Here is a 26353-nt window from a genome sequence, read left to right on the forward strand (position 1 = left end):
TGAGTATTTTAGCCATGGGTGATCTTGTATTAGACTATCTTGTATTTGTTTACATTGGCAAAACAGCCAGTGGATGCAACTCGCTTAGCTAGCTAATATTGACTAGTGTAGAATGCTGCTTTAGACTAACAATGAAAAAGAAAAATAATTCATTAATAATAATAATGTAATCGCTGATGTAATCTAAGAAGTTGTTTCCCCACATTTTACACTCCCATAAATCTCAAATTACCATTCTCCTGCATTCATATTTTTTTTCCATTGTATTTATATTTGGTCTAAAAATTAGTTTAAACCTATTATATATATATATATATATATATATATATATATATATATATATATTGTTTGTTACTTCTATAGTTTTATATTGCTATAGTGTAAATTATAATTGGTTTCTGCAAAACATGTTTTCAATTCATGTTTATTAAAATGGGACTTTTCAGGTTTTCTTAAATGGTTCCTAAGGGAGACGGACGAGCCATCACCGGCATTCGCCATTTTGAGGGGCAGGGTGGGCGAGGACCTTATGTTCTGGTAGGGTGGCGGTGGGGGGGAGACGGCGGCGGCATGTTGGTAAAATGGCTTCAGAGAGGTGCTGTGCACTGCAATCCTTTCCCAAATAGATGTGCAGTCTAAAATGCTGCGCTCTCTATCTCGTGCTCTCACAAGGTGAAATAATTGTTCTAATTACTTGGGCTCGCATATGTGGAACAGCTGTTCTGACTGGCTATTTTGTATCAGTCAGTGCGCAGCGCGAGATGAAATGTGATGTTTTTAAGTCTCGCGCGGCAGCTCGTGAAGTGTGTGCTTTGACAATGTGTTACTACGTCACAGAAGTAACATATTTAGGACGCGCCATTTGTTGTTGTTTTTTGGCGCTAGTTTCCATAATAACATTACGTGACTATAAATGCCGAAAATTACACAATTCAGGGTGTTTTGTTAAAATTACACACCCATCCTACCTCAAATGCATGATATAATGAACCCGTGGATGAAAAAAAACCCCTTTCTTTGACCCCCACTTCATTGCATACTGGTTACAGTGTGCTAAGCAGGACAATGTCGGACGTTTTAACATGTAACACCACCCGGAACTTGTATCACTGCCCGGAAACGACCACTGTGAGGCGAACAGAAGTACCCGAAGGAAGACGGGGGCACTAAAAATTGACACGGGGCGGAAAATATTTGGCCGACCATAATCCGCAAAAATTTAAGCGGAAAACGGACGGGAAGAGCAGTTTCGGTCGAAATTGTACGATGAGAATGATAGCGCGTGAGGTTGAACGTTAGCGAGCGCAGCCAGCGGAAATTGGGGTTTGTTTAACGGATCGAAAGCGATGGAGAGGCCTGCGAGAGTGTTTTTCCACGGGATGGGGAAAAATGACCTGCTAACCTGAAATCGGATACCGCCTTTGTGCACATTTACGCTTTCGGCGCCCTTTTTAGCATTATTATTTTCACGCTTTGCTCTTCAAGAGGACTTTCTCCGTGCACGAGCAGGTGTGATAACAAAGCTTTTGAATGCATTCTGTTGCGATGTAAAAGGGTACGACGTCTTTATTTAGCTAGCTAAGAGGCTAGCAGAGTGAAGTGGGCTTATAGCCTGAATTCATCTGACGGGCTGTCTGCACTCAGTCACTTTCTTGTTTATGTTTCTGTTTTTCTGACATGTAGTTGGCCCCCCACGCAACGAGTAGCATACGTATTTTTATGCTAAATTCTTGCATGATAATGCCAAATTGTTTGTACATTTAACAAGTCTGATTTTGCTCTCATTTTTATTTTGAAACTTTTTGGTCTACCATAGAGGGATGTGATTGAAAAAGGGAATTCGGCTCTCCCCCTCTCCCTCATCCCCTTCACAGTCAACACAACCATCCCGGATCAGCGCTTTTCTTTCAACCTGCAGAGGCTTTGGTAAGTTTAATTTCTATTCTAGACTGGAGTTTAATTGTAACCCCATGCATATTTTGTTAGTGATGTTGACACGGTGTCGTCATTTGATTTTCTTTGCTGAGCTCAGGTTTTCATGGTTCACCCTCAATGTGTCCGAGTATTGTTTTCTCCCCATGTGTTAAGAGTTATTTGGCATTTTTGTTTACATCGGTGTTTTAGTTGCATCTTATTTACTTTTGTCCGGTATAAGGGCTTGATTTTGACAGATTTAAGGATTTAATTTGTGCAAATATCAGAAAGGATATGTAAAGGCCAGTTTTTATAGGATTGTGTGGATGAATGTTTTGACTGGTGTTTAGTTAACATGAACTAATAATTAATTAATAGTTTTTGTTAATTGATGAACACCATTAATTTCAACATACATTATTAAAATTAAAAGCTGTGTTTGTTAACATTAACAAATATTAATAAATACTGTAATAAAAAAAGTTCTGCTCAGTGTTAGTTCTTGTTAGTTAATACATTAACTAATGTTAACAAATGAAACCTTATTGTAAAGTGTTACCGTATTTATTTGTCTAGCTGTCTTTAAAAACTTCATATTCAAGGTGAATGTAGTCAAATTCTGTCACTTTTGTCAGCAATTCATTTGTTTGTTTATTGTAAACGTGCTGTACAAGTGTGAATTTGGGTAATTATTGATTACATTGAGTAAAAAAAAACAACAGTGGTCAAATAGTTTCAGCTCAGTTTTGACATACAAGGACTTGATTTTGATAGATAGGCTATTAAAACGATTGGAGTGTGTGAATGTGAACAGTTTACTTTTTAAGTTTAATTAGGATAAGTAATGAATAATAGTTAAATAAACATAATATATTTATACATAATATAAAGTTGCTTAGAATAATTTTTGCTTTTGTCATAAATCTTGCACATTTGACAACATGATGCACAGTTCATCGCAGGCCTAAATGGACCTGATATCCTGATTTTAAACTGGTAACATCACATGTAATTTGGCTTAGCCCTCAGACGTCAAGCATCATGGTTTGGTTAATCTGTCAGTATTAAACTATTAGGGCTGGAACGAAGAATGATTACTTATTCTTTTCTATCGATTATTATTTGTTTCGATTAATCCAATAATCTATTGATAATTTTTCTCTCATGTTAATCTATCCATTTTTTTTTCTGAATACCGGTAGTTAATTAATCCTTTGGTTAATTTACCAATAAATAATAACCGCAACAAATCTATATATGAATTTTTAACTAATGATATTATTTATCACAAAAGATAAGGTTGATGCAATCTGTTCTTATTTGTAAGTCGCTTTGGATAAAAGCGTCTGCTAAATGTAAAATGTAAATCTAGGCTTAATTATTAATCCGTCTTTTTCCCGTTTAAATTTTTTCTGGACTCAATTTTAATGGTTAAATATTTAACCCAAAGCAAAAAATAATAAATTTAGCGCCCTATGAGATGCATATCATTTTATCTCAAATTCCATTTGATTTTTTACCAAACTGTTTTCCGTTTTAATTCGTATGGATTCCATTGTAATGGTTTAATAACATTTCATGTCTAATCAATTGAATTAATAAAAAACAAGGGAGAACAATAAGGGAAAACTTTTTATTTCTTTTTACATAATAGGGCCCTATGAAATATTATCAAATGAAAATTAAACCTAGAATTTTTTGGGGGCAAACAAAGTGCTGCACAACAGAGATTTACTGTTAAAATGAAAACATGGAACATGGATATTATCCTTAAAAAATTAAGCTTTAATAATAATGTATTACTACTACATTATGACATAAGACATTCTACTGTACAGTTGTAATATAGCCTATTTGTGTCAAAAACGAGACGGAAATTCTATTTTACGGGTTGCCGTGATAACCTTAAAGTTTCTGTATGTTTATGATATGATGATAGTTTTTCTCAAATGAAACGGTAAAGTGCTCATTAAGTGACTCAAAGCAGCTCTGGAGACGAAGTTCATGTGTTTATGGCAGAGGCTGAAAACACTGTGAGCGTATGGGTGTATTAGACAAAATTGCAAATCTGCGCCATTCATTCTCAAAGAGACACAGAATGCAGGATTCATATTTAAATGGTCTTTTTGCGGCTTAATATTCACCGACATTAGTCCATATCGCGATTTGATTTAAGTTTACTGACCTACTTCATCCAAGATTTGACAAATTCAGTGATTCCGCATTATACAGAAAATTAAATTATCATCACTGAATTCTACGATCATTCAGTCCGTGTTTTCCGCATTGCAGAAATCGTAGGGCCCAATGTTATTAATGTTGTGTGCTGCGTGCGCTGAAGTTTAAGATGATCAACGGCGCGCTTTACTACTGTGTTAATTCTTAACCAAATACATCTCTATATGAGATGAGATAAATCAGACATATATATATATATATACACACAAAATAAACATATTAACTTACCATAATAGAACAAAAGGCTGCAAATGCTCAAGCAAACTTAGTCATGAAGGTGTAACTACGTTGTGGATGCACTCTTCATGTGCGTACAAAGAGTTCACAACATTCTTTTACAGTAGTGTTTTCGTTATAATTTTATTAGCCTAGCCTATGTGACAGTCGTGTTGCTCTTAACTGTATTTTCCCTTTCAAGTGATTACAATCATAATTTAACCAAATTAGAATCATCATGGCGAACAGTGAGCATCTGAAGTGTCTCAGCTGAAGGAAATAATCCATTTATCGGCTTTAATATATCAGCCAAATTTGATCATCGGGTCGACGATAAGTTATAACATCCAATTTTTTTACATATATCGGCCAATACTGAAATTCTGGGCGATATATCGCGCATTACTACTTTTTGGAAGTGATCTCGATGTCGAAAGGTATTCTAGTTTACCTGAAATGACCCTATTTGATAATTTGTTTATTTATTCAAATAAAATTAGGTAAATTGGGCCATTTTTTTGACAGCCATTTCAATGTTAAAAGTGTCTAAAGTTACCTGACTTGACCCTATTTATTTATTTATTTATTAACTTGCAAAAGTGTGGAATTTGTGCTTTGTTTACTTTGATATAAGGATTTAAAATTGACACTCATAATACCAGTCTGGATTGGAATGTGTGAAGTTGTGAAGACTTTTTATTTTTTACTTGGTTCTTCAGTTATCTAAAGCTATTTGGTAACATGGCCCTCATTTTGTTTCAGGCCTAAATGTAATTAATTGGCTGTTTTTTTTTTTTTTTTTTTTTTAGAAATTAGCATAGTCCTTAGAAGTCAGGACAGATGTTTATGGTTGGTCAAGTAATCTGTCAATATTTTTTAAGTCGTTTTATCTCTCTCTATATATATTATAATTGTTTTGACTTGTTGTGTATATGACTTTTTATCTTTATCTTCATCTTTAGGATTGTTTTGTGATTAGAAAGGTATTGTTCTTTTTTTGGATTGGTTTAAAGTTACTGTGCCTCAGCTTTGTGAGTCATTGCTTCTCATGTCTTGATTGTACCATCTTTTGTTATGAAATATACATCCTTTGATTCAAAGCCTTCTTACTATTTTTGATCTCTCTCTCTCTCTCTCTCTTTTTTTTTTTAAAGGACTGACAGAAGAGAGGAGAGGAACTACTTGGTCATACCACTGTGCTGTGTTTGTGGTCTTCCAGCTGAGGTGTTAAAGACAAAGGTTGAATAGACTCTGTGGACTTTTAACTCCCGACTTGAATGATTGAAAAAGTTGCTCACCACAATTTTCTCTTTAAATGAGGACATTTCTGAGAAGTCACAAAGTGGAACCATTTTACTCATAACTTGTCAAAGGAATACACAAATAGCAAGGCAGGCAGACATTCCCTCATCGCTTCAGTTTTAAATGGCTTTCAACACTAAAGGATTTGCTTTTTAGTGATAAACGCATTTTGTAAAAACATATTTCATATGGTAGTATTAGACATGTTTTTACTGTTTTAACTGTAGATATAGTCATTTTGGAAGACCAACGCAGACCTGTGTTTATTGCATGATATTGTAAACCAACTTTTTTCTTATTTATAGATTATTATTTAATCCAAGACTTCCAGACTTTTCTCATGTGTAGTGGCCCATTACTATAGTCAAAACTCTGTTTTTTGGGGATGGACAGTCACAACATCAGACAAATTACTCCCACACAGACATTGCTTTCTAAAAACTGGAGCTGCTAGCAGATTACTTTAAAGCTTTATATTGATTATTAGTGGCCCTAGTGCACAGATTTATTTTCTGCACATCTTTTAGGTTAGATTACGTTGTCCACTTTGCCGCAGTACCAAGTGAACGGGGATTAAAAAATCCTAAAAAAGTCCCTCAACAGTGAGAGGGAGATGTTTCAGTTTGGAAAGTACCCTATGGACATTTTAGAAATGCTCAGTGGACACCAGGCTCACCAGTTCAAAGGACTGGGGCTGGAAAGACAACTGCAGCACCAACAACAGGTCCAACTTCAGCACCAGCAGCAGCTTCAACAGCAGCAGCAACAACAAAGTGAGGCATCTGGTGGCCTCCTGTCTGGACTTGGACTTGGTTCCCTTCAAGGATCTAGAAGTAATGCATTTGCAGATTCGTCATCCTTATTTGCCAAAATGAGTGCGCCCCCTCCACCTCTTCCACAACAAACTCAGTCATCATCGTCACAAAGCACACGTAAATCAAGCAAGATGAGCAGCAGCAGTGGGAGTGGCAGTTCTGCCTCTGGCTATCCACAGTTTCTACGCACATTTCACCCTGCTGAGGCTGCGCTAGCCCAGGAGCAGCTTCACTCAGGAATGGGGCGTTTCGATTTTGCTGGAGGAAGTACTGGAGGAGTTGTAACATCTGCGCCACCACCACCACCCTTGCACCCTGGTCTCTCTGTACCTCAGCCATCTCCTGGACCATCCTCGTCATCCCCCTCCCCTTCGAGTTCAACCACCACTTCTAATAATCCCCCCAGCAGTAGCAGCTCAGTGGCTGGATTAGTCGGAGCTCAGTCTGATGCAAGAAGTTTACACCAGCAGTTCAGTTGCATGCTCGCTGCAAACCAATACCTGTTTTCTGGAGTGCCCACAAATGCCAGTTTGGAACAGTTTCTAGTTCAGCAGGGTCCCCATAATCATCTTGGTCTTGCAGATTCAAATACAGGCCTTGCTCCTCCTCCAGCCCTTCATCCTTCCCACACCCATGGCCATCCAACTCCCCAGCCCCAACAACAGCAGCAGCAGCTGCCACCTCATGCGTTGTCCCACCCTCACAGCCATGCCCACCCACACCACCCTCTACACCCTGCCCCCCAACCATCACCACTTGGTGGTTTTGATTTCCAAGGTATTCCCGTTCTTTCGTCTAATCAACTGGCTTCCCTAATGCAACAAGAAGCAGGCCTGCCTTTGCCACTCCCACTCCATCTCTCCATACCAAAAGATGATGGCAAAGGAGATAGTGGATCTGGGGCTGGAGGAAGTGGAGGTAGTGGCAGCAGGAGAAAGAAAGCCATGGCTGGCTACCTGCCCCAGAGGAAGGCAGAAGGTAACGGTAGCAGCAGTACAAGCAGTGCTAACTGTCATGGCAGCTCTGGGGCACATGGTCATGATGGGTCCTCTGGTCTTGTGGGAGGAGGTGGAGGGGTTGGAATGAGGGGTCTTGGTGGAGACCCCTCCTCCATCCTCTCCTCATCAACACCATCCTCCTCTTCTTCAACTGTCTCCTCCTCTTCTTCCTCTGCCCCATCTTCAAACTCTGCTTCTGTGCTGGTATCAAATATCTCTCAAAACCCCAAGCCTGAAAACCAGCAATCAATGACTCCCAATATCACACAGCCTGAGCAAGAACCTCTCTTTCATTGTGGAGAGTGCGGCAAGTCTTTTAGTCACCTCCCAAGCCTTCGTCGACACATACGCTGCCATGAAGAAGATGGCAGTCGTCCTAACAGCAGCACAAGCACAAACCCAAGTCATCAGCATCAGTCAGATCTCCCCCACTCAACACAAGATGGAATTTCTCAAAATGCTCACCACCAGCATGAAAATCCAGACCCCATGTCTTCCACTTGCCCAAGTCCAGATAAGTCATACTGTTGCAATGAATGTGGAAAGGGGTTCAAGAAGAGAGGACACCTGCTTCAGCATGGCATTATCCACTCTGGAGCTCGTCCATATGCCTGCTCTGTTTGTGAGCGTTCGTTCAACCGCAGAGAGTCTCTCACTCGACATGAGAAAATTCACGAAGAGAAGCCCTACCGCTGCCCTGCTTGTGGCCGCTGCTTTAGAGAGAGCACTTCTTTGCTTAACCATGCTGCATCAGGTGACTGTGGCAAGCCAGGGAGGAGGTCTAGAAGCAGCGATGGTAGCTCAATAAGTTCAGTAGAGGGCAAAGTTGAAAGTGATTTTTCAGGTGGACAAATGACTGACACAAAAGAATTGGTATTTTGCAAGAATGAGGATAGCACAGCAGGGATGTCTTGTGACAGCCTGTATTCACAGGGAAGAAGTGCTAATCAAAATCCTGTGGGCAAAACTGAAGAAAAGTATAACCCTGAGTATTCAAGAGATCCTTACCAAACGTCATACAGGGTTGATGACTACCGTCGTCAACAGGGCAACCCATCATCCTACTCTGGAGACTCCTGTAACAACAGCATGTCCAGTCCGGCACTCAGAAAAGCTCCTTTAGCCCCAACACTTCATCCACACCCTCAAAATCAGCAGCACCATCACCAACAGCAATCTCATCTTCCTCTCTCCTCTCTTTTGGATGACTCTGAAGATGAAGTCACCAGTAGTGCCATGTCTGCCATTGCTGCAGCTGCTGCAGCCTCTGTCTTGCCTGCTGAAATGAATAGTACTGGAGGACGAGAGGAACGGAGAGACATTATTGGAGGTCTGTTAGGAGGGCTTGGCTTCGGGTCTATGGGTGCCTCTTCGTCTACATCTACAGGAAATGGTGGGAATGAAGAATGCCTGAGTGGTTCAATGATACCTTTATCTCACCCCACCCAACAGCAGCCTAATTCACAGAATGCCAACAATCCTAATGCCAAACCCAAGCGGCCACGGAAGCCCAGACAGAAAAGAGAGCCGAGACCTGGTGGGGCTCCAGGAGAAGTAGTAAAACGTCGGAGAAGCAGTCAGAATGGTGCTGCTGGAGATGGTTCTGAAAGGCCTTATTTATGCACTGTTTGTGGACGGGGCTTTAGTAGACGTGAGACCTTACGTCGGCACGAACGTGTGCATACAGGGGAAAAACCATTTCATTGTGACATCTGTGGTAAAGACTTCCGAGAGCCATTTCATCTTACCAAACATCAGACTGTTCACTCGGGGGAGAAGAACTACAAATGTACCCTTTGTGGAAAAGATTTTGGATATGCACAGAGTCTGAAAAGGCATGAAAAACTGCATCTACGGGGAGATTTCAAGCCAAGGCGAAGTAAAACCAAATCTGCTGCAAATCAAGGGGGACCCGCTAATCAAGATCAATCTGATCAAACTAATCAAACTAATCAAACCAACCCTGGCGCTTATTACTCCTATTCTCAGGATAAAGTTCAAGGATCTAATGCTAACACAAGCAACCAACCCCCTCCTAAGCTATATACATGTGAGATTTGCTGGAAATCCTTCCGCCATCACTTCCACCTAACTGCCCATCACCAAGCCATTCATGAACATGGTGGGGAGAAACTGTTTTCATGTGAAGTGTGCGGTAAGGCGTTTTCTTACTCCAACAGCCTGACCAGACATAGATTATCTCAACACGGTTTGACTCGTACTGGGCCAACAACACAACCAACAGGAAGTGAATCTATTGGAACTGCCCCATCTGTCTCTGAGAGTGAGGCTGCAACCAATGCACTCCTTCATATAACACCTGAAAGTGGAAGTCATGGAGTACAACAGCCCCATTCAACCATCGCTCACACACAGCATTCTCAGCCTGCTGGTTATTCTCCTCTCTTTTACACTCCAGAGTCAGGACATCACGGTTCAAATGTCAATTCACACCCCCAACATCTGCACTACTCAAACCCCACTATGGGTCCCCTCCAGCTTCAACAGCCAATCAGCGGGAAACAGCTAATTTATTCAGGGGTACCAGGTAACACCCTTCATTCCACTCCACCTCATATCCACATTTCGCCACCCCAGCACTCTCATCACCACCAGCAACAGCACCCTTTTTCAATGCAGTCTCAACATCTCCAGCAAAGCCCTCAGGCCCAGGGAGATGCCACACAAAGGAAGAAAAAAAAGAAAAAAAAAAAGTTTAAACTGGCTAGTAGTATGCAATTGATGACTGGATTCAGTGCTTATGAAATTGCTAGGAGGCGTATGTATTTAAAACGAAAGAAGTGCAGGCTTCAGCAGCAGCTAAAGCGAAAGAAGTGGATAGCTCAGCTGAAATGGGCCAAGTTTACTGGAGGAGGGCTTGGTTTAAATGTAGGTGGAAGCACATGGCGTGCAGGGCGGTTAAGGTTTAGAGGCCTTCGGTCTCTCACCGTCCCCTTAAAGTCATATTCTTGCCCTGTCTGTCCCTTTACCACTTTTTCAAGCCGCATAATTCTTTCAGTGCACCGTGTAACCAGGCATCCACCAAGAAAACATGGTCGTCAGAATCGCCTGCGCTGCATAGTCTGTGGAAAGCGTTCTCGAAGGCTACTGACAGCCCTCCGTCATCGGGCCCACCACCTCTCTCAAGGGGCGTTCTCTTGCTCTCGATGTCCCTCTAGATTCTGGAATGGAACCCTCCTGCAGCGCCACAAATTTGCTTGTCGGCGTGTCAGTAGAGGAATCAGAATGTCAATAAAGACAGAGGACCAGATTGAAAGATCAACAGTTGTGACAGGGTACAGGCACTAAGTAAACTGACGTCATAAAAAAGTACAGGGATAACATGGAAATAGGCATAGAGGACTTTTATGGAAATTGCCACACATTCAACTCCTTAAACGTGGTCAGACTATAACCAAGGGAGTGCCTCTTAAAAATAAAAGACTCAGTTGATGTGAAAACAAGCCTGTACCTAAAGAACCATCCATTATAGACATGGATCTCTAACACGGTTTCTCCAAAGGGGAAGAATATTCTAGATTATGGAACTGTTTTTGGTAGCACCTTTGTTGTAATGGTAGCATCTCTATCCTCTAAAAATGCATTCATTATGTATTTTCGTAACTTTATTTGTGCTGCAATGATGGATGCATACCAGTGAAAGTGAACTAATTTGAACAGTAACAATCTATTCTTTAAACTAGTTTCCCCCCCGAGCTTAACGGTATAGCCCTTGTTTACGCTCAAATATACGTAGCTTTTTTGTTCATTGTGGTGTTGCGTTTTGTTTTCCCCCTTTTGCTGTCTTCATGTTAAAATGCAAATGTTCGATCTGGAACTGAAAGTTACTGGTTTTGGGAAGAGGATCAAGTACATAATGTGTGTAATCCCTATGAACAACCTCAATTATAACACTCCAGGTTGGATTCAACAGTGTCTCACGGAGTCAACAGTGACTGCGGTGAAACTGTCAAAATGTGCAAAATATTCGATGAGAAGGGGACAGATGGTGTTGCTAATGCCATGTTCCTGTGTTTAATGTCATCTTTTTTTTCTCTTTTTTTTTAAAGAAATATGTAAAGAAACCTTTGCAGGTGTTTCTATGGCAAGTGTTAATGTCTTTGGTTGCTAGATTGGCTAGCGGGTGAGAGGAATAGCCAATCTGTACTGTACAATGCGTATTATATTTTATTATGTAACAGTTTTTCTTTTTTATTATTCAAAGTATACGTTTTTTTTTAATCATTTTTACTATTTTAGGGGTGGGTGGGTGTGTGGCAGGGCCTGTCATTGTAAGATGTGGGGAATATATGTGTCGGTGTGATTTTTGTTCCCTGCCCATTTGATCTGTTTAACCCAAACCACAGTTTAGCCCAGCTTTCCCAACACTATTGTATTCATTCTCAATACTTTTACTTAGCTCTACTGTCCCAATGTTTTCCTCTCAGTAAACTAAAATACAAAATATAAATACTAAACAACTGTTTTCTTTTTCTGAGTCAACAGAAATGTTGAGTTTCTCAGAAAGCAAATAAAAAGATAGGAAATGTACAGTTTTTGTTTGAGTATGTTGTATTTTCTTTTGAATGTTTATGAGAAGCAGAGCTCTTCCTCTTCGTGGGGGTGAGCAGATTGGATTAATTGGTTATTTATGGCATGTAGGTGAAATGATTTATAAACATCAAATGAAAGGATATGACCAGGTGTTACACATCTGGTGCCATGGTGCCGTGTTCAGCGGGATAGTGCTGTTTACAGCTCACATGTGTTGGCACATGCCCTATGCAGTGCCACACACTATTAGAGTTGGGGGGAAGAATGCCTTTAAGGGTACTTTGGTTTGGTGTGTCAGAGGAACACAACCGTCTGTTCACTTAGTTTTTCTCTCAGTGTCTCCAAGCAAAAGTTTAATGAGTTCAATACAGGACATCATCTCACATGAATTTCATGAATTGAAATTAACATGAAACGGCAAGTTGCAAATGATGTCCTCTAGGTGGCAGTAACGTTCTCTGTGTAGCTGTGGCCTCAGAAATCAAATCAACTTGATTGGCCTTGCAAGGCTTGTACAGTGCAGACTGTTGAACACATGCACAATAGTGTTTTTTTTTTTTTTTTTTTTTTTCTGTCAGGACCATGTGTATTTTGTTCAATTGTTTCAACTTCTGTTACATTACTTTGTATAAGGAATTTTCAGATTTAAATTTACTGTAACAGTTTTTTTATTCTCATGTTTTGTTTTAGAACTTTTCTCCTTTACAACCAGGTTGAAAGTGAAAATCCATTTACAGTTTTCAAAAAGAAACCCCGGATTTATCTGAAATTTCAGCCAAAGCTGTGATTTACTGCCATAAAAAATATATATGTATGCAAGTTTTTTTTTTTTTAGCTCTGCTCAGTATTTCACCATTTAGGTATTGGTCCTTGTGAACGTTTGTGTGGCGTAAAACTTGTAAGCCAGCGTGAAACATAAGTCTATATGCTGCAGTTCACATTAAGTATAATCATTTAAATGACTTAATTTTAAATATTGGTACCTGCCATATAAATAGAATTCCACCCCAATAAAAAATATTTTTCAAAACTAATTTCATAACATTTTCAGTGTGATAACTGAATAAGGACATTTTAAAATTCATGAGGATTCATTTCTAGCCAGTGACAACTTTGAACTAAGCATAACTAGGAAAAAGTTACATACACTACAGATGCCAAGCTTTTTAAACGTCTTTAGGTTGACTTTACCAGGACTAAAAATCACAATTATCCAATATTTCTGTTATCCGTGACCATGCAAATCCTGAATAAAGAAAGACTTAAAGCCATGGAAATTCACTGGTCAAAAGGTATGTGATTCCTCCATATTTGTCATTTAAGTTACAACTTACAAGCATGTTTACTATGCAGTTGAAAATCGGTAAAATATTTATGCATGCATAAAAAGTTAAATTGTTTCATCTAAGATTATTTCCATTGGTTCAAATTTTCATTCATATACACGAAAAAAGTTATTTATAGTGCATTGCTTATTCCACTTCTCTGCATACAGCTTAATAAATATATGTTTCAATTCGATTTCAAAAGTAGCTATATAATCATAATTTCTCCCTTTAAATGTTGCATAATAAACCTATCAGTTATGTAGACTTAAGTCTGTCTATTCGTATGCATAACAATCCCTGTGGATGGACGCTTCGAATTTGTTTTCATTTTTAAACACGCAAAGGCAGATTCCATTTGATCTCTGCTTCTGACAAGAGTTGCCGGCTCTAATCCACAAAGATCTCAGCAAGTCGTCTTTGCATGTTGTTGTACTCCCATCTCACGCGGCACTAGCATGGGGAAAACTCTGGGAGGAGCGAGTGACCTAGTTTTGTCCAATTGGATCTCGCGAAGGGCAGATACTGACCTACTTTAAGCCAATCGCGTGAAGGAGAGGCCGCCGGTAGGTAGCGATGGCGCGTGCCTGAGCCATGTGCTCGCTACGAGGTCTAGTGCTGGCCTTAAGGTACTGTGGAAATACATTTGTGTCGGCCAAACCGATGTGCTCACGTTTTTGGATTAGTCTGGCCAATGCAACTAGAAACAAATGAGAGAATGAATGAATACGACGATGTCTAGAAATACTAAGAGTCTACAACTACAGTGTTAGACTTGGATAGAATATTGCAATTCAAATAGTTGCAGTCTTTTGTGTCCCAACTTCTTTTGAGTGTTCCTGTTTACTTTAGCAGGAACATTCTCACAAGCAATATAGCTTCTGCATTGTTCATTGCAGCCCTCACTTGTTAGGGCAACTTTTAGCATATAATGCTACATATAAAGAACAATGACGTGCCGTCAAAGTTACCAATACGATTGGAAACATAAAAAGTTTCGAATACACATTTTCTATTAATATGTCAATTCAAGTTCCGAATAAAGTTATTCTAAGGTCATTAAAATTTTGTAATTGACCCGTACTATTATATCGAGCCTTGTCATTTTTCATTCTGCTTGGATGTGTGTAGCCTCCCGTTCAAATGAGTTCGATCTATGAAAATGTAACGGCACAGAAGAGGTTCGTGAAAAACAGGGGTGGTCTGATATTAATATGTAAACCAGGACACATCCCATTGGCCAGAGCGGCTTGTTTAGCATATTATGGGCGTTAAAGCGAGGAGGTGTGTATAATGAATAATGAACAGCCCCGCCCCTCTGTGCCTTTCCCCCGTGAGAGGTGATGTCACGAGCGCTCGCTGCCCGTGTACGTTCCAGCTGACTCTTGCTACGATACCGAGCGCTCGCTTTACCGAGTGCCCGAAGAAAGAAAGAGAGAGAGAAAGGGAGAGGGAGAGAGAGAACGAGAGGTTGCGGAGGTTAGCTACAAAAATAACGAGAAAGAGAGAGAGCAACAAAGAGGGCAGAGGAATAATAACAGCCATCAGTCTTAACCGTCATAGCTCACGTTTAATTGTTTATTATATTCTGAAGAGGGGAATCATCTTTTTATTTGCACACGGAGTTTTTCCAGCACTCTCGATTCGATTCAGTCTGGTATTATAGTTTACTCGCAGTTTCCTTCAGACTGTGTGGGATTGAATTTTATCTCTGCCTCCATGGACGCGCGTTTAATCCAACTCATTCGGTTTTTCGGGGAATATTTCTGTCCTGGACGCGAGGAGCACCAGTCAAATGCGATGACATACGTCAACAAATGAGCGGCGATCCCACGGAAGGTTTATTGAACGCGAAACAAACATCACAATATTATTTCAAAGGAGACAGTGCGTTTGAAGAGGATGAAGTAGATCTCCTGCATCTTTCTCACTCGAGCGGACCCAACAGGACGTCAGTTCACTTCAGTTTTCTAATGGGAACGCATCGGGACATTGAATGCGAATTTTAAATGCTTATAAACACGGCGCGAGGCGTTCGTTCAACTGCCAAACTCAGCTTTTAGTGCTTTTCTACTTTTGATTGAAACATTTGATTCAGTCAGCCAGCCCAACTGTCCAGTGATCTGAAAAGTTATTCACTGGTTGAACCTGGACGAGGTGTTACACCGAGGAATGTCCAGGCCAAATTCTCAGCTATTGCCACCTGACCTTCCAGCAGGGACCAGTCCACAGCTCGGTCCTGCTAACCCTGCGGGCACCACCACCAATGGCCACCCGAATAATTCCATGGCCAGTCTGAAAACCCTTCTTCAGCTGCCTATTAAAGGGGACCAGAGAGGGAAAGACTGCTGTGAGATGAAAGGTGACTCTCTCACTATCTCAACCACTAATCCACTATTGCTTTTACAGTGTTGTCTCTTAAATTGCGTCTTTGTAAACATAATCTGTTACTCACAATATCGTTCTTGTTTGGAAAGAATTTGTGGGGTAGTTAAATTACAAATAGAGAGGAGCAATATAACTTTTGTTGCCTCCAAAGCTCGGGACTGATCTACCTCAGTTCTGTGCAACCAGGAAACATCTTCTATTCTTCATCCAGTCTGGCCGTTTCCTCAGCTGGATGAATTAATCGTTGACAAATGATGTGAATTGACGGGTTCACTACAAATTAAAGAAATTAGGGGCCTCTCCCCTCTCTTAAAGGGATTTCTGAAGCTCCCTGCCATTAAAGGGATGCCATCCTAAAATGCATTGAGATGTTGTCTTAATACGGAAGTACACATAACTATTTTCTCATATTGCGCCCTCTTGTGGATAATCTATGCCACATCATCGATATGAGGTTAAAAGAAACCAGGAAGATGAGGATGAAAACTGTGACAACACTTTTAGTAAATGGTTTACGTTGTCTTGTTAAAATGTATTTGTTTTTTCTCTAAATATGAGTTTGATATTGGTAAATATTCCAGTGTGAGGATGCTTCCGCTGCTGTGCTTTGTTTGGCACTGTTGAAAACTCCCACTCCCCACCGATATCCTTTTTTTCCCCCTCTTTCCATTTATTACGGTTTCCCTCTCGAACATTCCTCCACTTCCCATTTGTCAGGACTCAGGACACTGTATTGTAGAGTAAAACACGGCTTTTTCCCTGCTATCACTATGCCGCACATATTCCCCAGCTCCATCTTCAAAAGCCCCAGTGTTGGAGATGACAGCTCAGCTCTCTGCCTCCCTCTGAAGCACTCATGCAGCATTCTCATTCGCCAGCCCCCCCACCTCACACACACACACACACACACACACACACACACACACACACACACACACACACACACACACACACACACACACGTGTACACACACACACCAATCTCTCATCTCTCCATCTGAGCGACGGGCAAAAGAGAGAGAGACTTCCATCTTGGCCTCTGGCATTCCAGCTGTGTACATGGCATTGTGTGTTCTCAAGTGATGGTGCAGAAGTTCAAGGGTCATGTACTCACTGGGGTTTTGATTATTTATTAAACACACTGTATGGACTTGTGCATGGGTGCCATGTTTATTTGTGGAAATTTGTAGGGATGCACCAGTATTCAAATTGTGTCCATTACGGTTATTTGTTATGTTATGGTTTATAACTGATAAATGGCAAATTGTATTGTATCGAGTTTTATCTACGTATACATAAAAAATATCACTATCTATCTTTTTAATGCTACCAGTGAATTTAGGCAACACAATATTATAATGTACAGTAGGAAATATGGAAATATTTATCTTGATTCTTGAGATTCTTGATTCTAAAGATTACATTTAACTGTGTTATCAATGTATTATTGTTTCAAAGATGTTGGCAAAGATTATCTAAGTTTTAAAAATAGGGGATATAAGTTATAATATAAAGTAATATAAATATAAATAAATTAAAATATAAAGTTTAGATTAACAAGTTAAACTTTAAAAAAAATATTAAAAAATGTTAATATTTAAAACAAGTTTCTTATTTTAATGAGAAATGTTGCCTAAAAATAGCTAAAACTGAAATAAAAATAAAGCTAAATAAAAAAACTAATACTAAGAAAATTACAAAACGACATAAAATTACTAAACTTAAAATGAAAAGAGAAAAAATACAAAGAAAAGATAATTTATGTGTGTGTGTGTGACTATAGCCAAATTCTTTAACATTTTAGAGCATGGACATTGACATTGCTGTTGTAATTTTGCAATTTTACTTTTCATGAAATATTTGCTAATTTATTTCTGATTACATAAAAAAAACTCAACCGATTATTGTTCTTTTTGCCACTCTCAGATAAAGACAAACCTCTGGACTCCGAAGAGGATTCGGTGGGTCCAGTTGGGGGCATGAACGGTGGGAACGGCACCGTGCGTTCCACTAACCAGTCCGCCTTCCTCGGACCATTGCTGTGGGAGCGTACGTTGCCGTGCGACGGCGGCCTGTTCCAGCTACAGTACATGGACCTAGAGGAGTTCTTGACGGAGAACGGGATGGGGTGCATGCCGTCGGGAAACACCTGCAGTACGGCCGCTCAGGTCCCTTCTCAGAGCTCACAGTCGGCCGTACCCAGTCAGAGCTCCCAGTGCCCACCTTCATCATCTCCACCCTGTTCTTCCTCCGCCTCCTCCATATCTTCCCTCTCGTCATCGTCTTCATCATCCTCTTTACTGGGTCTGGACGTGCCGCAGGGCCCTGGACTGCTGGGAGGTCCGGAGTGTCTACATGGTAAGAACGTTCACGAGTTTTTCATTAGGTTTTGTGTGGAATCAAAATGGCTGACATAGCTTGCTTAATGTTTCGTCTTAAATAGTTATGTGACCATATTGCATTTTTTGAGTGCGTGTCTGTATGATAACCAGTTAATTTAGTCTCCTCCACTTTTGTTTGTGTGTTCATCGGTGTGAACAAGAGCAAGACAGTCTCAGCGATTCATGTAGACTGCAGTGATGCATGATGGGATGTCTGAAACGGTTGGCCTCTGATGCCAAGGGCAATGCAGGCTTTGAAGCTTTAAGGGCACAGCTGTGTATGTGTGTGTGTGTGTACTAGTGCATGTAGAGTTGAAATGTTTCTTTACAGCATAATCATCAGAGCAGATAATAACCTCATGCAATATTTGGGGAAGCACCAAATTTAGCTTGACCAAGCAAAATAAATCATTCTTAACTAGCAATGTAATGCATTAGAGACTGCACATAGTACTACATATAAGCGCAACGACAGTGTTAAATCAGTGTGCGATATTCTGCACTGTAATAACTAAAATATCCATTTGAATTTTCAAAACGCTGCACAGAAAGAGAGAGAGGAGAGACCGCTGGAGATGGTGGGTGCATTTCTATTGCATGCTTTTAAATCTCTCTCTCTCTCTCTCTCTCTCTCTCTCTCTCTCTCTCTCTCTCTCTCTCTCTCTCTCTCTCTCTCTCTCTCTCTCTCTCTCACTCCCCCTCCCTCCCGCTCCCTCACACGTTGAGGCCATGTGCAGTCGACTTGTCACGTGCCGATGCAGAAAGCAATGGAGAGAGAGACTGAGGGGAAAGATCGTATAGGGAAGGAGAAGGAGGGACGAGACAAATAGAAAGAGAAAGCTAAAACGTTACATATACATTTTAAGAGATATGTGTGCATATGCAAATGCCGTTTGGATGTCTCAAACAGATCAAGTTGTGTGTATGGATATGTATAGATACATAGATTGATAGATTGCCTTTGTATGGCAATATAAACATTGAATGTCATTGTGTGTTTGTATAGCTTGTACTATGTGAATTGTGCACGCAGCTGTGTCTCTTGTTTATGTCTCCTCCCTCATAGAAAGGAAGAGGCCCAAAGGACAGCTGGTCTTATGCATGTCCATGGGAAAAAACACTTCTTTCCCCTCTTGCTAGATTTCAGATAGACGAGGATTAGCACAGGAACTGGACAATACGTCGTCGGTTTGGTGGGGGGGGAGCTGGCTTTATGTAACATTCTTCCTATATCACTTTGTGTTGTTCTTTGTGTGTTGTCTTAATGAATGAAAAACAAATCTTTGGCAGGACTCCTGAGTGCTCAGGGCTTAGAAGCTCATTATTAAATTACAAAGAATTTGATTATGTTTACATGAGCAAATTGGGCTTTCAAGCGCTGTTTTAAGTCTGAAGCTGGATTGTTCTGTTGTTGCAATAAGCGGAATGATCTTATTTCAACATTTACAGGAGATGATTAAAGGTGCACACAACAGTAAACGTTACATGCACATAATTACCTCTTAATTATACGCGTGTCTCCGAAATGCATTATTTCTGTGTAAGAATTCGCTCAGGAACAATTTACAGCAGAGACTGACATTGCAGCTAATGTATCATAATTAACGTCAAGTGCTCGCCTTCCAATCGCAGTGTTATCAGCTGCTCTAAAAGCATATTTCAAACTGAAAAGAGGAAGAATGTATGGGAGGTGAGCAATGTAACGTGCTGTCACTGGAAAACGAGGCCGAATTAATTTAAACGATCTCGACCATGAATAAAACCGTGAGCGTTTTCAGGGTCAGTTTTATGAGGTTTCTTCGGATGTTTATAACATGAATTGAAACTGCAGGTTGCCTTGTCGACCTTGCCTGCCAGCTGCTGAAATTGGCAAGTGTCCACATTGGCTTTTGGTGCACCCTTGTGGCCGAAACAAGCCACTGCAGCTGGTCAGGGAACATACACATCTATTGTTCATAATCCTCTTTGCCTTTAGCCCAGACGCGTGGTGTTTTCATCTGTCTGGTGACAAGAGAGAGGCTATTTTTTCCTTACGCTTCCCTCTTTCTCAACAGGGGCTCAAACTGTACCACCTGACCCTTCTCCGAGCCCGTCATGCCCACCTCCGCCGGTGGTGCCACCCACCAATGCGGCTGACGTCATGGTGAACTTTGATCCCGACCCCGCTGACCTCGCCCTGTCCAGTGTGCCAGGTCAGGAGGCGTTTGACCCACGCAGGCATCGCTTCACGGAGGAGGAGCTGAAGCCTCAGCCCATGATCAAGAAGGCCCGTAAGATGCTGGTGCCAGATAATCAGAAGGTACTACACTGCATTTCATTTTAGAGATTGTTTTCCAGATGCCAGATTGCTGCTGGAAAGACGTCCATGAATAATCAATGAAAATTAAAAAGTAAAAATATATCTAGTATGTTATACCGTTTTAATTAGCATCATCTTATAAAAATCGCAACTGTATTGTTATTATTCTATATTATGATGGATATATAATATGCACCAATATTAAAATTCTGGCCAATAATTAAATTAATATGAAGGCAATAATAAATAATAATTGAATCATGGCAAATAACAGATAAATGGCCGATGCTAAAATTCTGTTCTATTTGTTCTAAATCAATTAAAAATAAAACATTAAAATGCTACAAGTTAATTTAGGCATCACAACAATAAAATGTACAGTATGAAAAATGTCATTCTTATTCATTTTGAGGTTGGCTGAAGACTACATTTAACAGTGTTATTAAATTAAAGGAATAGTTCACCCAAAAATTTTAATTATCCAATAATTTACTCACCCTCAAATCATCCTAGGTGTAAATTATATTCTTCTTTCAGCCGAAACACAATCAGATATATAAAAAAATATCCTGGCTCTTCCCAGCTTTGTAATGGCACTGAATAGTGCCCAATTTTTTGAAGCGCCATAAAGCGCATCCATCCATCATAAAAGTACTCCAGTGGGTTAATAAATGCCTTCTGAAGAGAAGCGATGGGTTTTTGTAAGAAAAATATTCATATTTAAAACTATTAGGGCCATACTAGTTTATAACTAGTTTATAACCGTAATAGTTTAAACTATCAGGGCAAGGGCCGTACGCGCGTTCACGAGAGAGTCGAGTTCTGGAGTCGTAGCTCCTCTTCTCTTATATTCAAATCCTCCGACATTTTTATTTAAAACTTCTTGTTTTAGACTTCTAATTCATGACCGTTGTTTGTCTCTATGCTCTGCGCTTCCGCGTTCATCAATTCTCTCCTAAGCCTACGTCAAACGTCGGGTCTGTCTCGTGAACGTGCGTATGGCCGCTGTCGGAAGTTTTAAATATGGATATTTTTCTTACAAAACCCATCGCTTCACTTCAGAAGGCCTTTATTAACCAACTGGAGTACTTTTATCAGGAGTTTCAAAAACTCTGGCACTATTTAAAGCCATTACAAAGCTGGGAAGAGCCCGGGTATTTTTTATATGACTCTGATTGTGTTTGGCTTAAAGAAGAAAGTCAAATGCACCTAGGATGACTTGAGGGGGAGTAAATTATGGGGTCATTTTCATTTTTGGGTGAACTTTTCCTTTAATAATTTTTGTCAAGATTAACTTTAAGTGAGGGTTAAATGCTAATCTAAATGTAAAAAATTTTGTGTAAATGAGCATGCCCAATTAAATATCCAATACTAACTGATGCCGATAATTTAAAAAGAAACTGTAAAAATTGTTGAAAAACTAAAATAATATATCATGCATCTGTAATTATGATCTGACCCATTTCCCCCTTTTCACCCTCAAAGGACGACAGGTACTGGAACCGGCGCTACAAGAACAACGAAGCAGCGAAACGTTCTCGCGACGCCCGCCGGCTCAAGGAGAACCAGATTTCAGTTCGAGCGGCATTCCTGGAACGGGAGAACGCTGCCCTTCGACAAGAGGTCGCCGACATGCGAAAAGAGCTGGGCCGCTGTCGCAACATCATCAACAAATTCGAGAGCCGCCATGGAGACTTGTGAAAAGGAGAAAGGAAAAGAGGAAGGAAGAGAAAGACAATTACTGCTTTTGAAATAGCGTTTCAAGGGCTGTTCAACTCATCCTGGAATTGCGTTTTCTCATAGCGATTGCTTCGAATGAGCACTTCGAGACTGTTCTCAAATTTCTTTTCGTACGTGCAGGGATCTGTTGAATTCACTGGGGCGGCGCTTAATTGAATCAAATGCTTGAAAATTGTGGTTCAAAGCTGAACAGCCCCAGCGCGAGGGATGCGCACAAGGACTACATGCAAGCACAAGCGTATTTCATAAGCATCGGCTCTTTTCCTAAGATACCACCCCAAACTTTGACTGTGGATGTGCAATCCAATCTCTCTTAAATACTCGCGGATCATAAAGGCAGATAATTTATAATGTCACGTAGCCCTTGTGAACATCCTCTTTCTATACAGGATGATTTTCTCAGAGAGAGAATTATACAGGAGGTGGTAGATATGTCATTTTTTTCTATGACGAAAAAACATTGTATATTTTTGAACTGTTAGGGTCAGCTATAATAGACTGAAGAGGCGGAGGAGGGAACGCGGATGGCAGCGAGAGCGAGAAAGATTTTGACATAGGAAAACTGTATATTTTTATACTTGCAGAAGCAGGCAGGCGATGAGATTTTGGAAATAATCTTTTTTGTATATTTTATATATGGGTGGGAGGGTTTGGGGAGCTGGACTGAAAGAGGGCTATATGAAGAAAAAGTCAGGATCGTTATCATTAAATGATATATTTTCAACATCAGGAGCAGCCAGGCAGGTCAGGAAGAACAAGACTTAAGGGACGAACGTCAGTAAGAGTAACGGAAAGGTAAATAGTGAACATGAAAACTGTATAGTTTCATTTTTTTCATCATGGGTTTGTTCAAGCACTTGTTTTGGTATCTTTGATTCCTTTTCTTAAAATTCAATGTGTGTGTTTGTTTTATCCTGAGGTGAGAGAGAGACAGAGAAAGAGAGAGAGAAAGATGGCATTACATCCTGTCACTATGTATATATTTAAATGTTAAAGCAAATACGTCCACATGCACACACACACACACACTTTTTGACACAAACTGGACGTGGGTTTCTATGGACAGTATAATATATATATATATATTATGCACAAACAGACTCTTTGAAGACGTGAACCACAGAACTGTTAAACACAGCAATATTGTTTTCTCTCTCTCTTTCTCTCTTCCTCGAGCTTTTGACGTTGTGATCGGTGCTGGTTTGGCATTTCTCACCCAGGTCAGCGAGTGAGTTGCATGCTGGCGCATGCATATTTTTCTGGTGCAGGAAAAAAACACTCTTCGTGTTTACGACCGTTATTTTATATGGTGCTCACCCAGTCTCTTGACCCAAACGCACATAACCCAACAGTTATAACCTGTTTGCCTATAACCTTTGCTCTCTTTTGATTTTTTATGATTATTGATCAGTGTATGAGGAATCGTATATATATATATATTTAGATTTATATATATATATAGACCTTCACAAGTATATCTATACCTTCTAAGAAATTAACCCCACATTCCCCAAAAAAGACATGCACCCTAATACTACTGTACCATACAAAGTACAATATTATATTATATTATATATTAAATATTGAACTATTCTCTCACTAGATATATGTGTGTACATGAGTATATGCTTGAATATGTGACTATAGATGTAATTTGCATAACTTGAATATATAAATGTAGTATCTTTCCGATAAAAAAGACAGATCTGATTTCTTATCAGTTTTCTCAGGTGTCTGGGATGACTATAAAAAAACACGCCATGCTGATCAGCGAAACTGTGGCTTTTTTTGCTTGATTGTTGTCCAATTCTTTGGAGCCAGCTAATGGTTTGGCTGTATAATTCCACAGAAATGAATAGTGCACTACCAACTCTTTTTGGAGGAAGATTCTGTTAAAAAAATGGAAAGGAAAAAAAAAACAGTGCTGGATATATAACTTTATTATATTAATGATAGGAATTAAATGTATTTTCCTTTTGAACCTTGTTGTTCTATTATTACGATTGCTTGCAATATCATTGCTGTTGTTATGATTATAATTCTCACGTTTCTTTTCACTGTTTTCTCGCAACGACTTACTTTTCAAAGGAAATGTGTTGCTCTCTTACCTCCCTTGTAACTGCAATGACCATCTTGAATTACTCAGTCGAACCCGTTCACTGTTGGAACATCCACCGGGACTGTGCAAGGCCTCAAGTGCAATGGGGGGGGTCAACGCAATCTTGTCCTTGTGTGTATGAATTTGATATAACCTGAAACAAACAAATAGTAGACTGACTGTTCCTTTCTCTCGACAGAACTTCTTCTACCACTTTTGACTCTTTTTGATGCCATGTCAGAAACGTACAGTTTGTTAAAAAGAAGCTTAAATCAAGTGAAGGTTGAAACCTTAAAGAGCTTAAAAACTTTTGACAGTGCTATTTTTCTATGTAACTGTGTGCACATACACTTTCATGGGCATTGGTAGCCTGTCGACACTTTTGTGACGGCGCGCTGCTAAATGTTATTGCGGGTATTGTATTCATCATTTTATCCCTTTCCACATGTGGATTTTGAACAGCTCCCTGTTTGTGACTGTTATGAACTTTGAATCCCATGAGTGCACCACTACCAAACATCACTTGGTAATGTCTACTGTTCCTGCCTATAGGGATGCTGGGAAATGTGCTCTGGCTTTTTTTTTTTCTCTCCCTAAAACACCAATAAATAATTAGCCCTATTCACTGACAATGAATCCCTTGTGCTGTAAATATTAACATCAGAATTGATGGTTGAAAGCAAAGTCATTTGTTAATGGGACATTTTGAATGAATGTCTTGGAATCTAATCAGAGGCTGATTTCTTTTCATATAAACCACTGGTAGACCAGACCAGTATGCGATACTCTGACTCCATTTGAATGATCATACAAGTGAAATAGCAGCTCAACCCTTGCTTACGCATTATGTTTACTCTGTGCTATTGTCAGTCTCTAAGCTAATTGAATAAAGGTTAACATCAGCTGTGTCACACACCCTGTCAGCCAACTATCCAAACCAGTTTCAGGCATGCAAAAGGCTCTTTTAACCTGCTTGCATGCCATCTGTTTGGCCTTGCCCATTGCTTACGTCAATGCGCGCCTATTAAGTCTTCTCATAGATGTGTCTTAAGACCGTAGGTGAAGATTTGAAACTGTTCCAATCTAAAAGACCACAAAAGGTCATGTAAAGTAAAGTTCTTCATCTCTGAAAAGCATTCAAATATAGCATCCATTCACCCAAGTGGCCTTCGACAGACTGCAGGAGAAAAGCTTGAAATTGCAGACTGAAATGTGTTCACTTTACTGAAAAGTCTCACGGCGACTAAGTCTCAATTAAGTTAGGGATATGTGCGAAATATTATGTCTGTACAAAACACTTTTCTAGGTGTATTGGAAACGGTCTAGCCTTGGCATTGATCGAGTTTAGTCAAGGTTTATTGTTCTGCTGCGCTAGAGACTAAACAATATGTACTTTCTCCAGCGCGCTCATTTAGTATGAGGCAGTCAACGTTAAAACAGTAAAAGGAAATAGAAAAATAAAAAGAACATTACCAGGAGTGGGCAACAATGAATAGGACATTAATATGAAATGTAGTGCTCTGTATAGTGCTTTATTGCGGTGTTGAATGGAGAATTATTACACCGAGGTTGGTGCTGTAATTTCATACGCATACGCATCCCTTTCAGCGGCTAGTAGACTTTTCAGGTAGGAGGTTGGGGGAGGTGGTGAGTCACTGCTATTGAGCATCATGATGGTTTGAGGAAAAAGCTTCCGTTGGATGTGGTGGTTGTAGTGTTGTGTGGGTAAAAAGGGTAGGCTTACATTAGATGACTAAAAATAGTAGCCGGAGACTGGCTCACGTTGTTCTCCTAAGGGGCTCTAGTGGTCAGCTTGTCCTGTATTCGCCAAGAGGCTGGGGGCCTTAGTTGTCAGCTGATTATATATGCAGAGGGTTTGGAGGGTCCTAACAGCCTGAGGCCCTGGGGCTCGAGGGCCATAATCCAGACCTGGCCGTACAAGCTTCATAACATGCCAAAAGTCCTTTATGTTTGATTACAGTGATGTCCCAGAACAGGCCGGCCCTGACAAACTTTAGCCTATCTGTTGATGTGGTGAAGATTAGGCCTTGTTTTGATGTTTTGAATGATCTAATGGAGAAAATA

The 26353-nt window shown here is 40.1% G+C and overlaps 2 protein-coding genes across 3 annotated transcripts; both read left to right on the forward strand.

The window, feature by feature from the left end:
• The first annotated feature begins 1108 nt into the window (after positions 1-1108).
• On the forward strand, positions 1109-12036 carry znf865 (zinc finger protein 865). Of its 2 annotated transcripts, none has more exons than XM_079591728.1 (3): positions 1109-1509; positions 1817-1926; positions 5523-12036. In XM_079591728.1, exon 3 carries the CDS (start codon positions 6284-6286, stop codon positions 10790-10792), a length of 4509 nt encoding a protein of 1502 aa, XP_079447854.1. In that variant the 5' UTR covers positions 1109-1509; positions 1817-1926; positions 5523-6283; the 3' UTR covers positions 10793-12036. The 2 variants fall into 2 exon arrangements, 1 of the variants encoding a protein (XP_079447854.1); XR_013795159.1 differs by lacking the exon at positions 5523-12036 and adding an exon at positions 5331-5352 and having other exon boundaries at positions 1125-1509.
• A 2675-nt stretch (positions 12037-14711) lies between these two features.
• dbpa (D site albumin promoter binding protein a) lies at positions 14712-24151 on the forward strand. Its single transcript, XM_079591973.1, has 4 exons — positions 14712-15724; positions 17677-18108; positions 20186-20430; positions 21916-24151. The coding sequence occupies exons 1-4, from the start codon at positions 15535-15537 to the stop codon at positions 22129-22131; spliced, it is 1083 nt and encodes a 360-aa protein (XP_079448099.1). The 5' UTR covers positions 14712-15534; the 3' UTR covers positions 22132-24151.
• The last annotated feature ends 2202 nt before the right edge of the window (positions 24152-26353 follow it).

Source organism: Phoxinus phoxinus, assembly GCF_949152265.1.
Source record: "Phoxinus phoxinus genome assembly, chromosome: 19".
Lineage (NCBI taxonomy): Eukaryota > Metazoa > Chordata > Actinopteri > Cypriniformes > Leuciscidae > Phoxinus > Phoxinus phoxinus.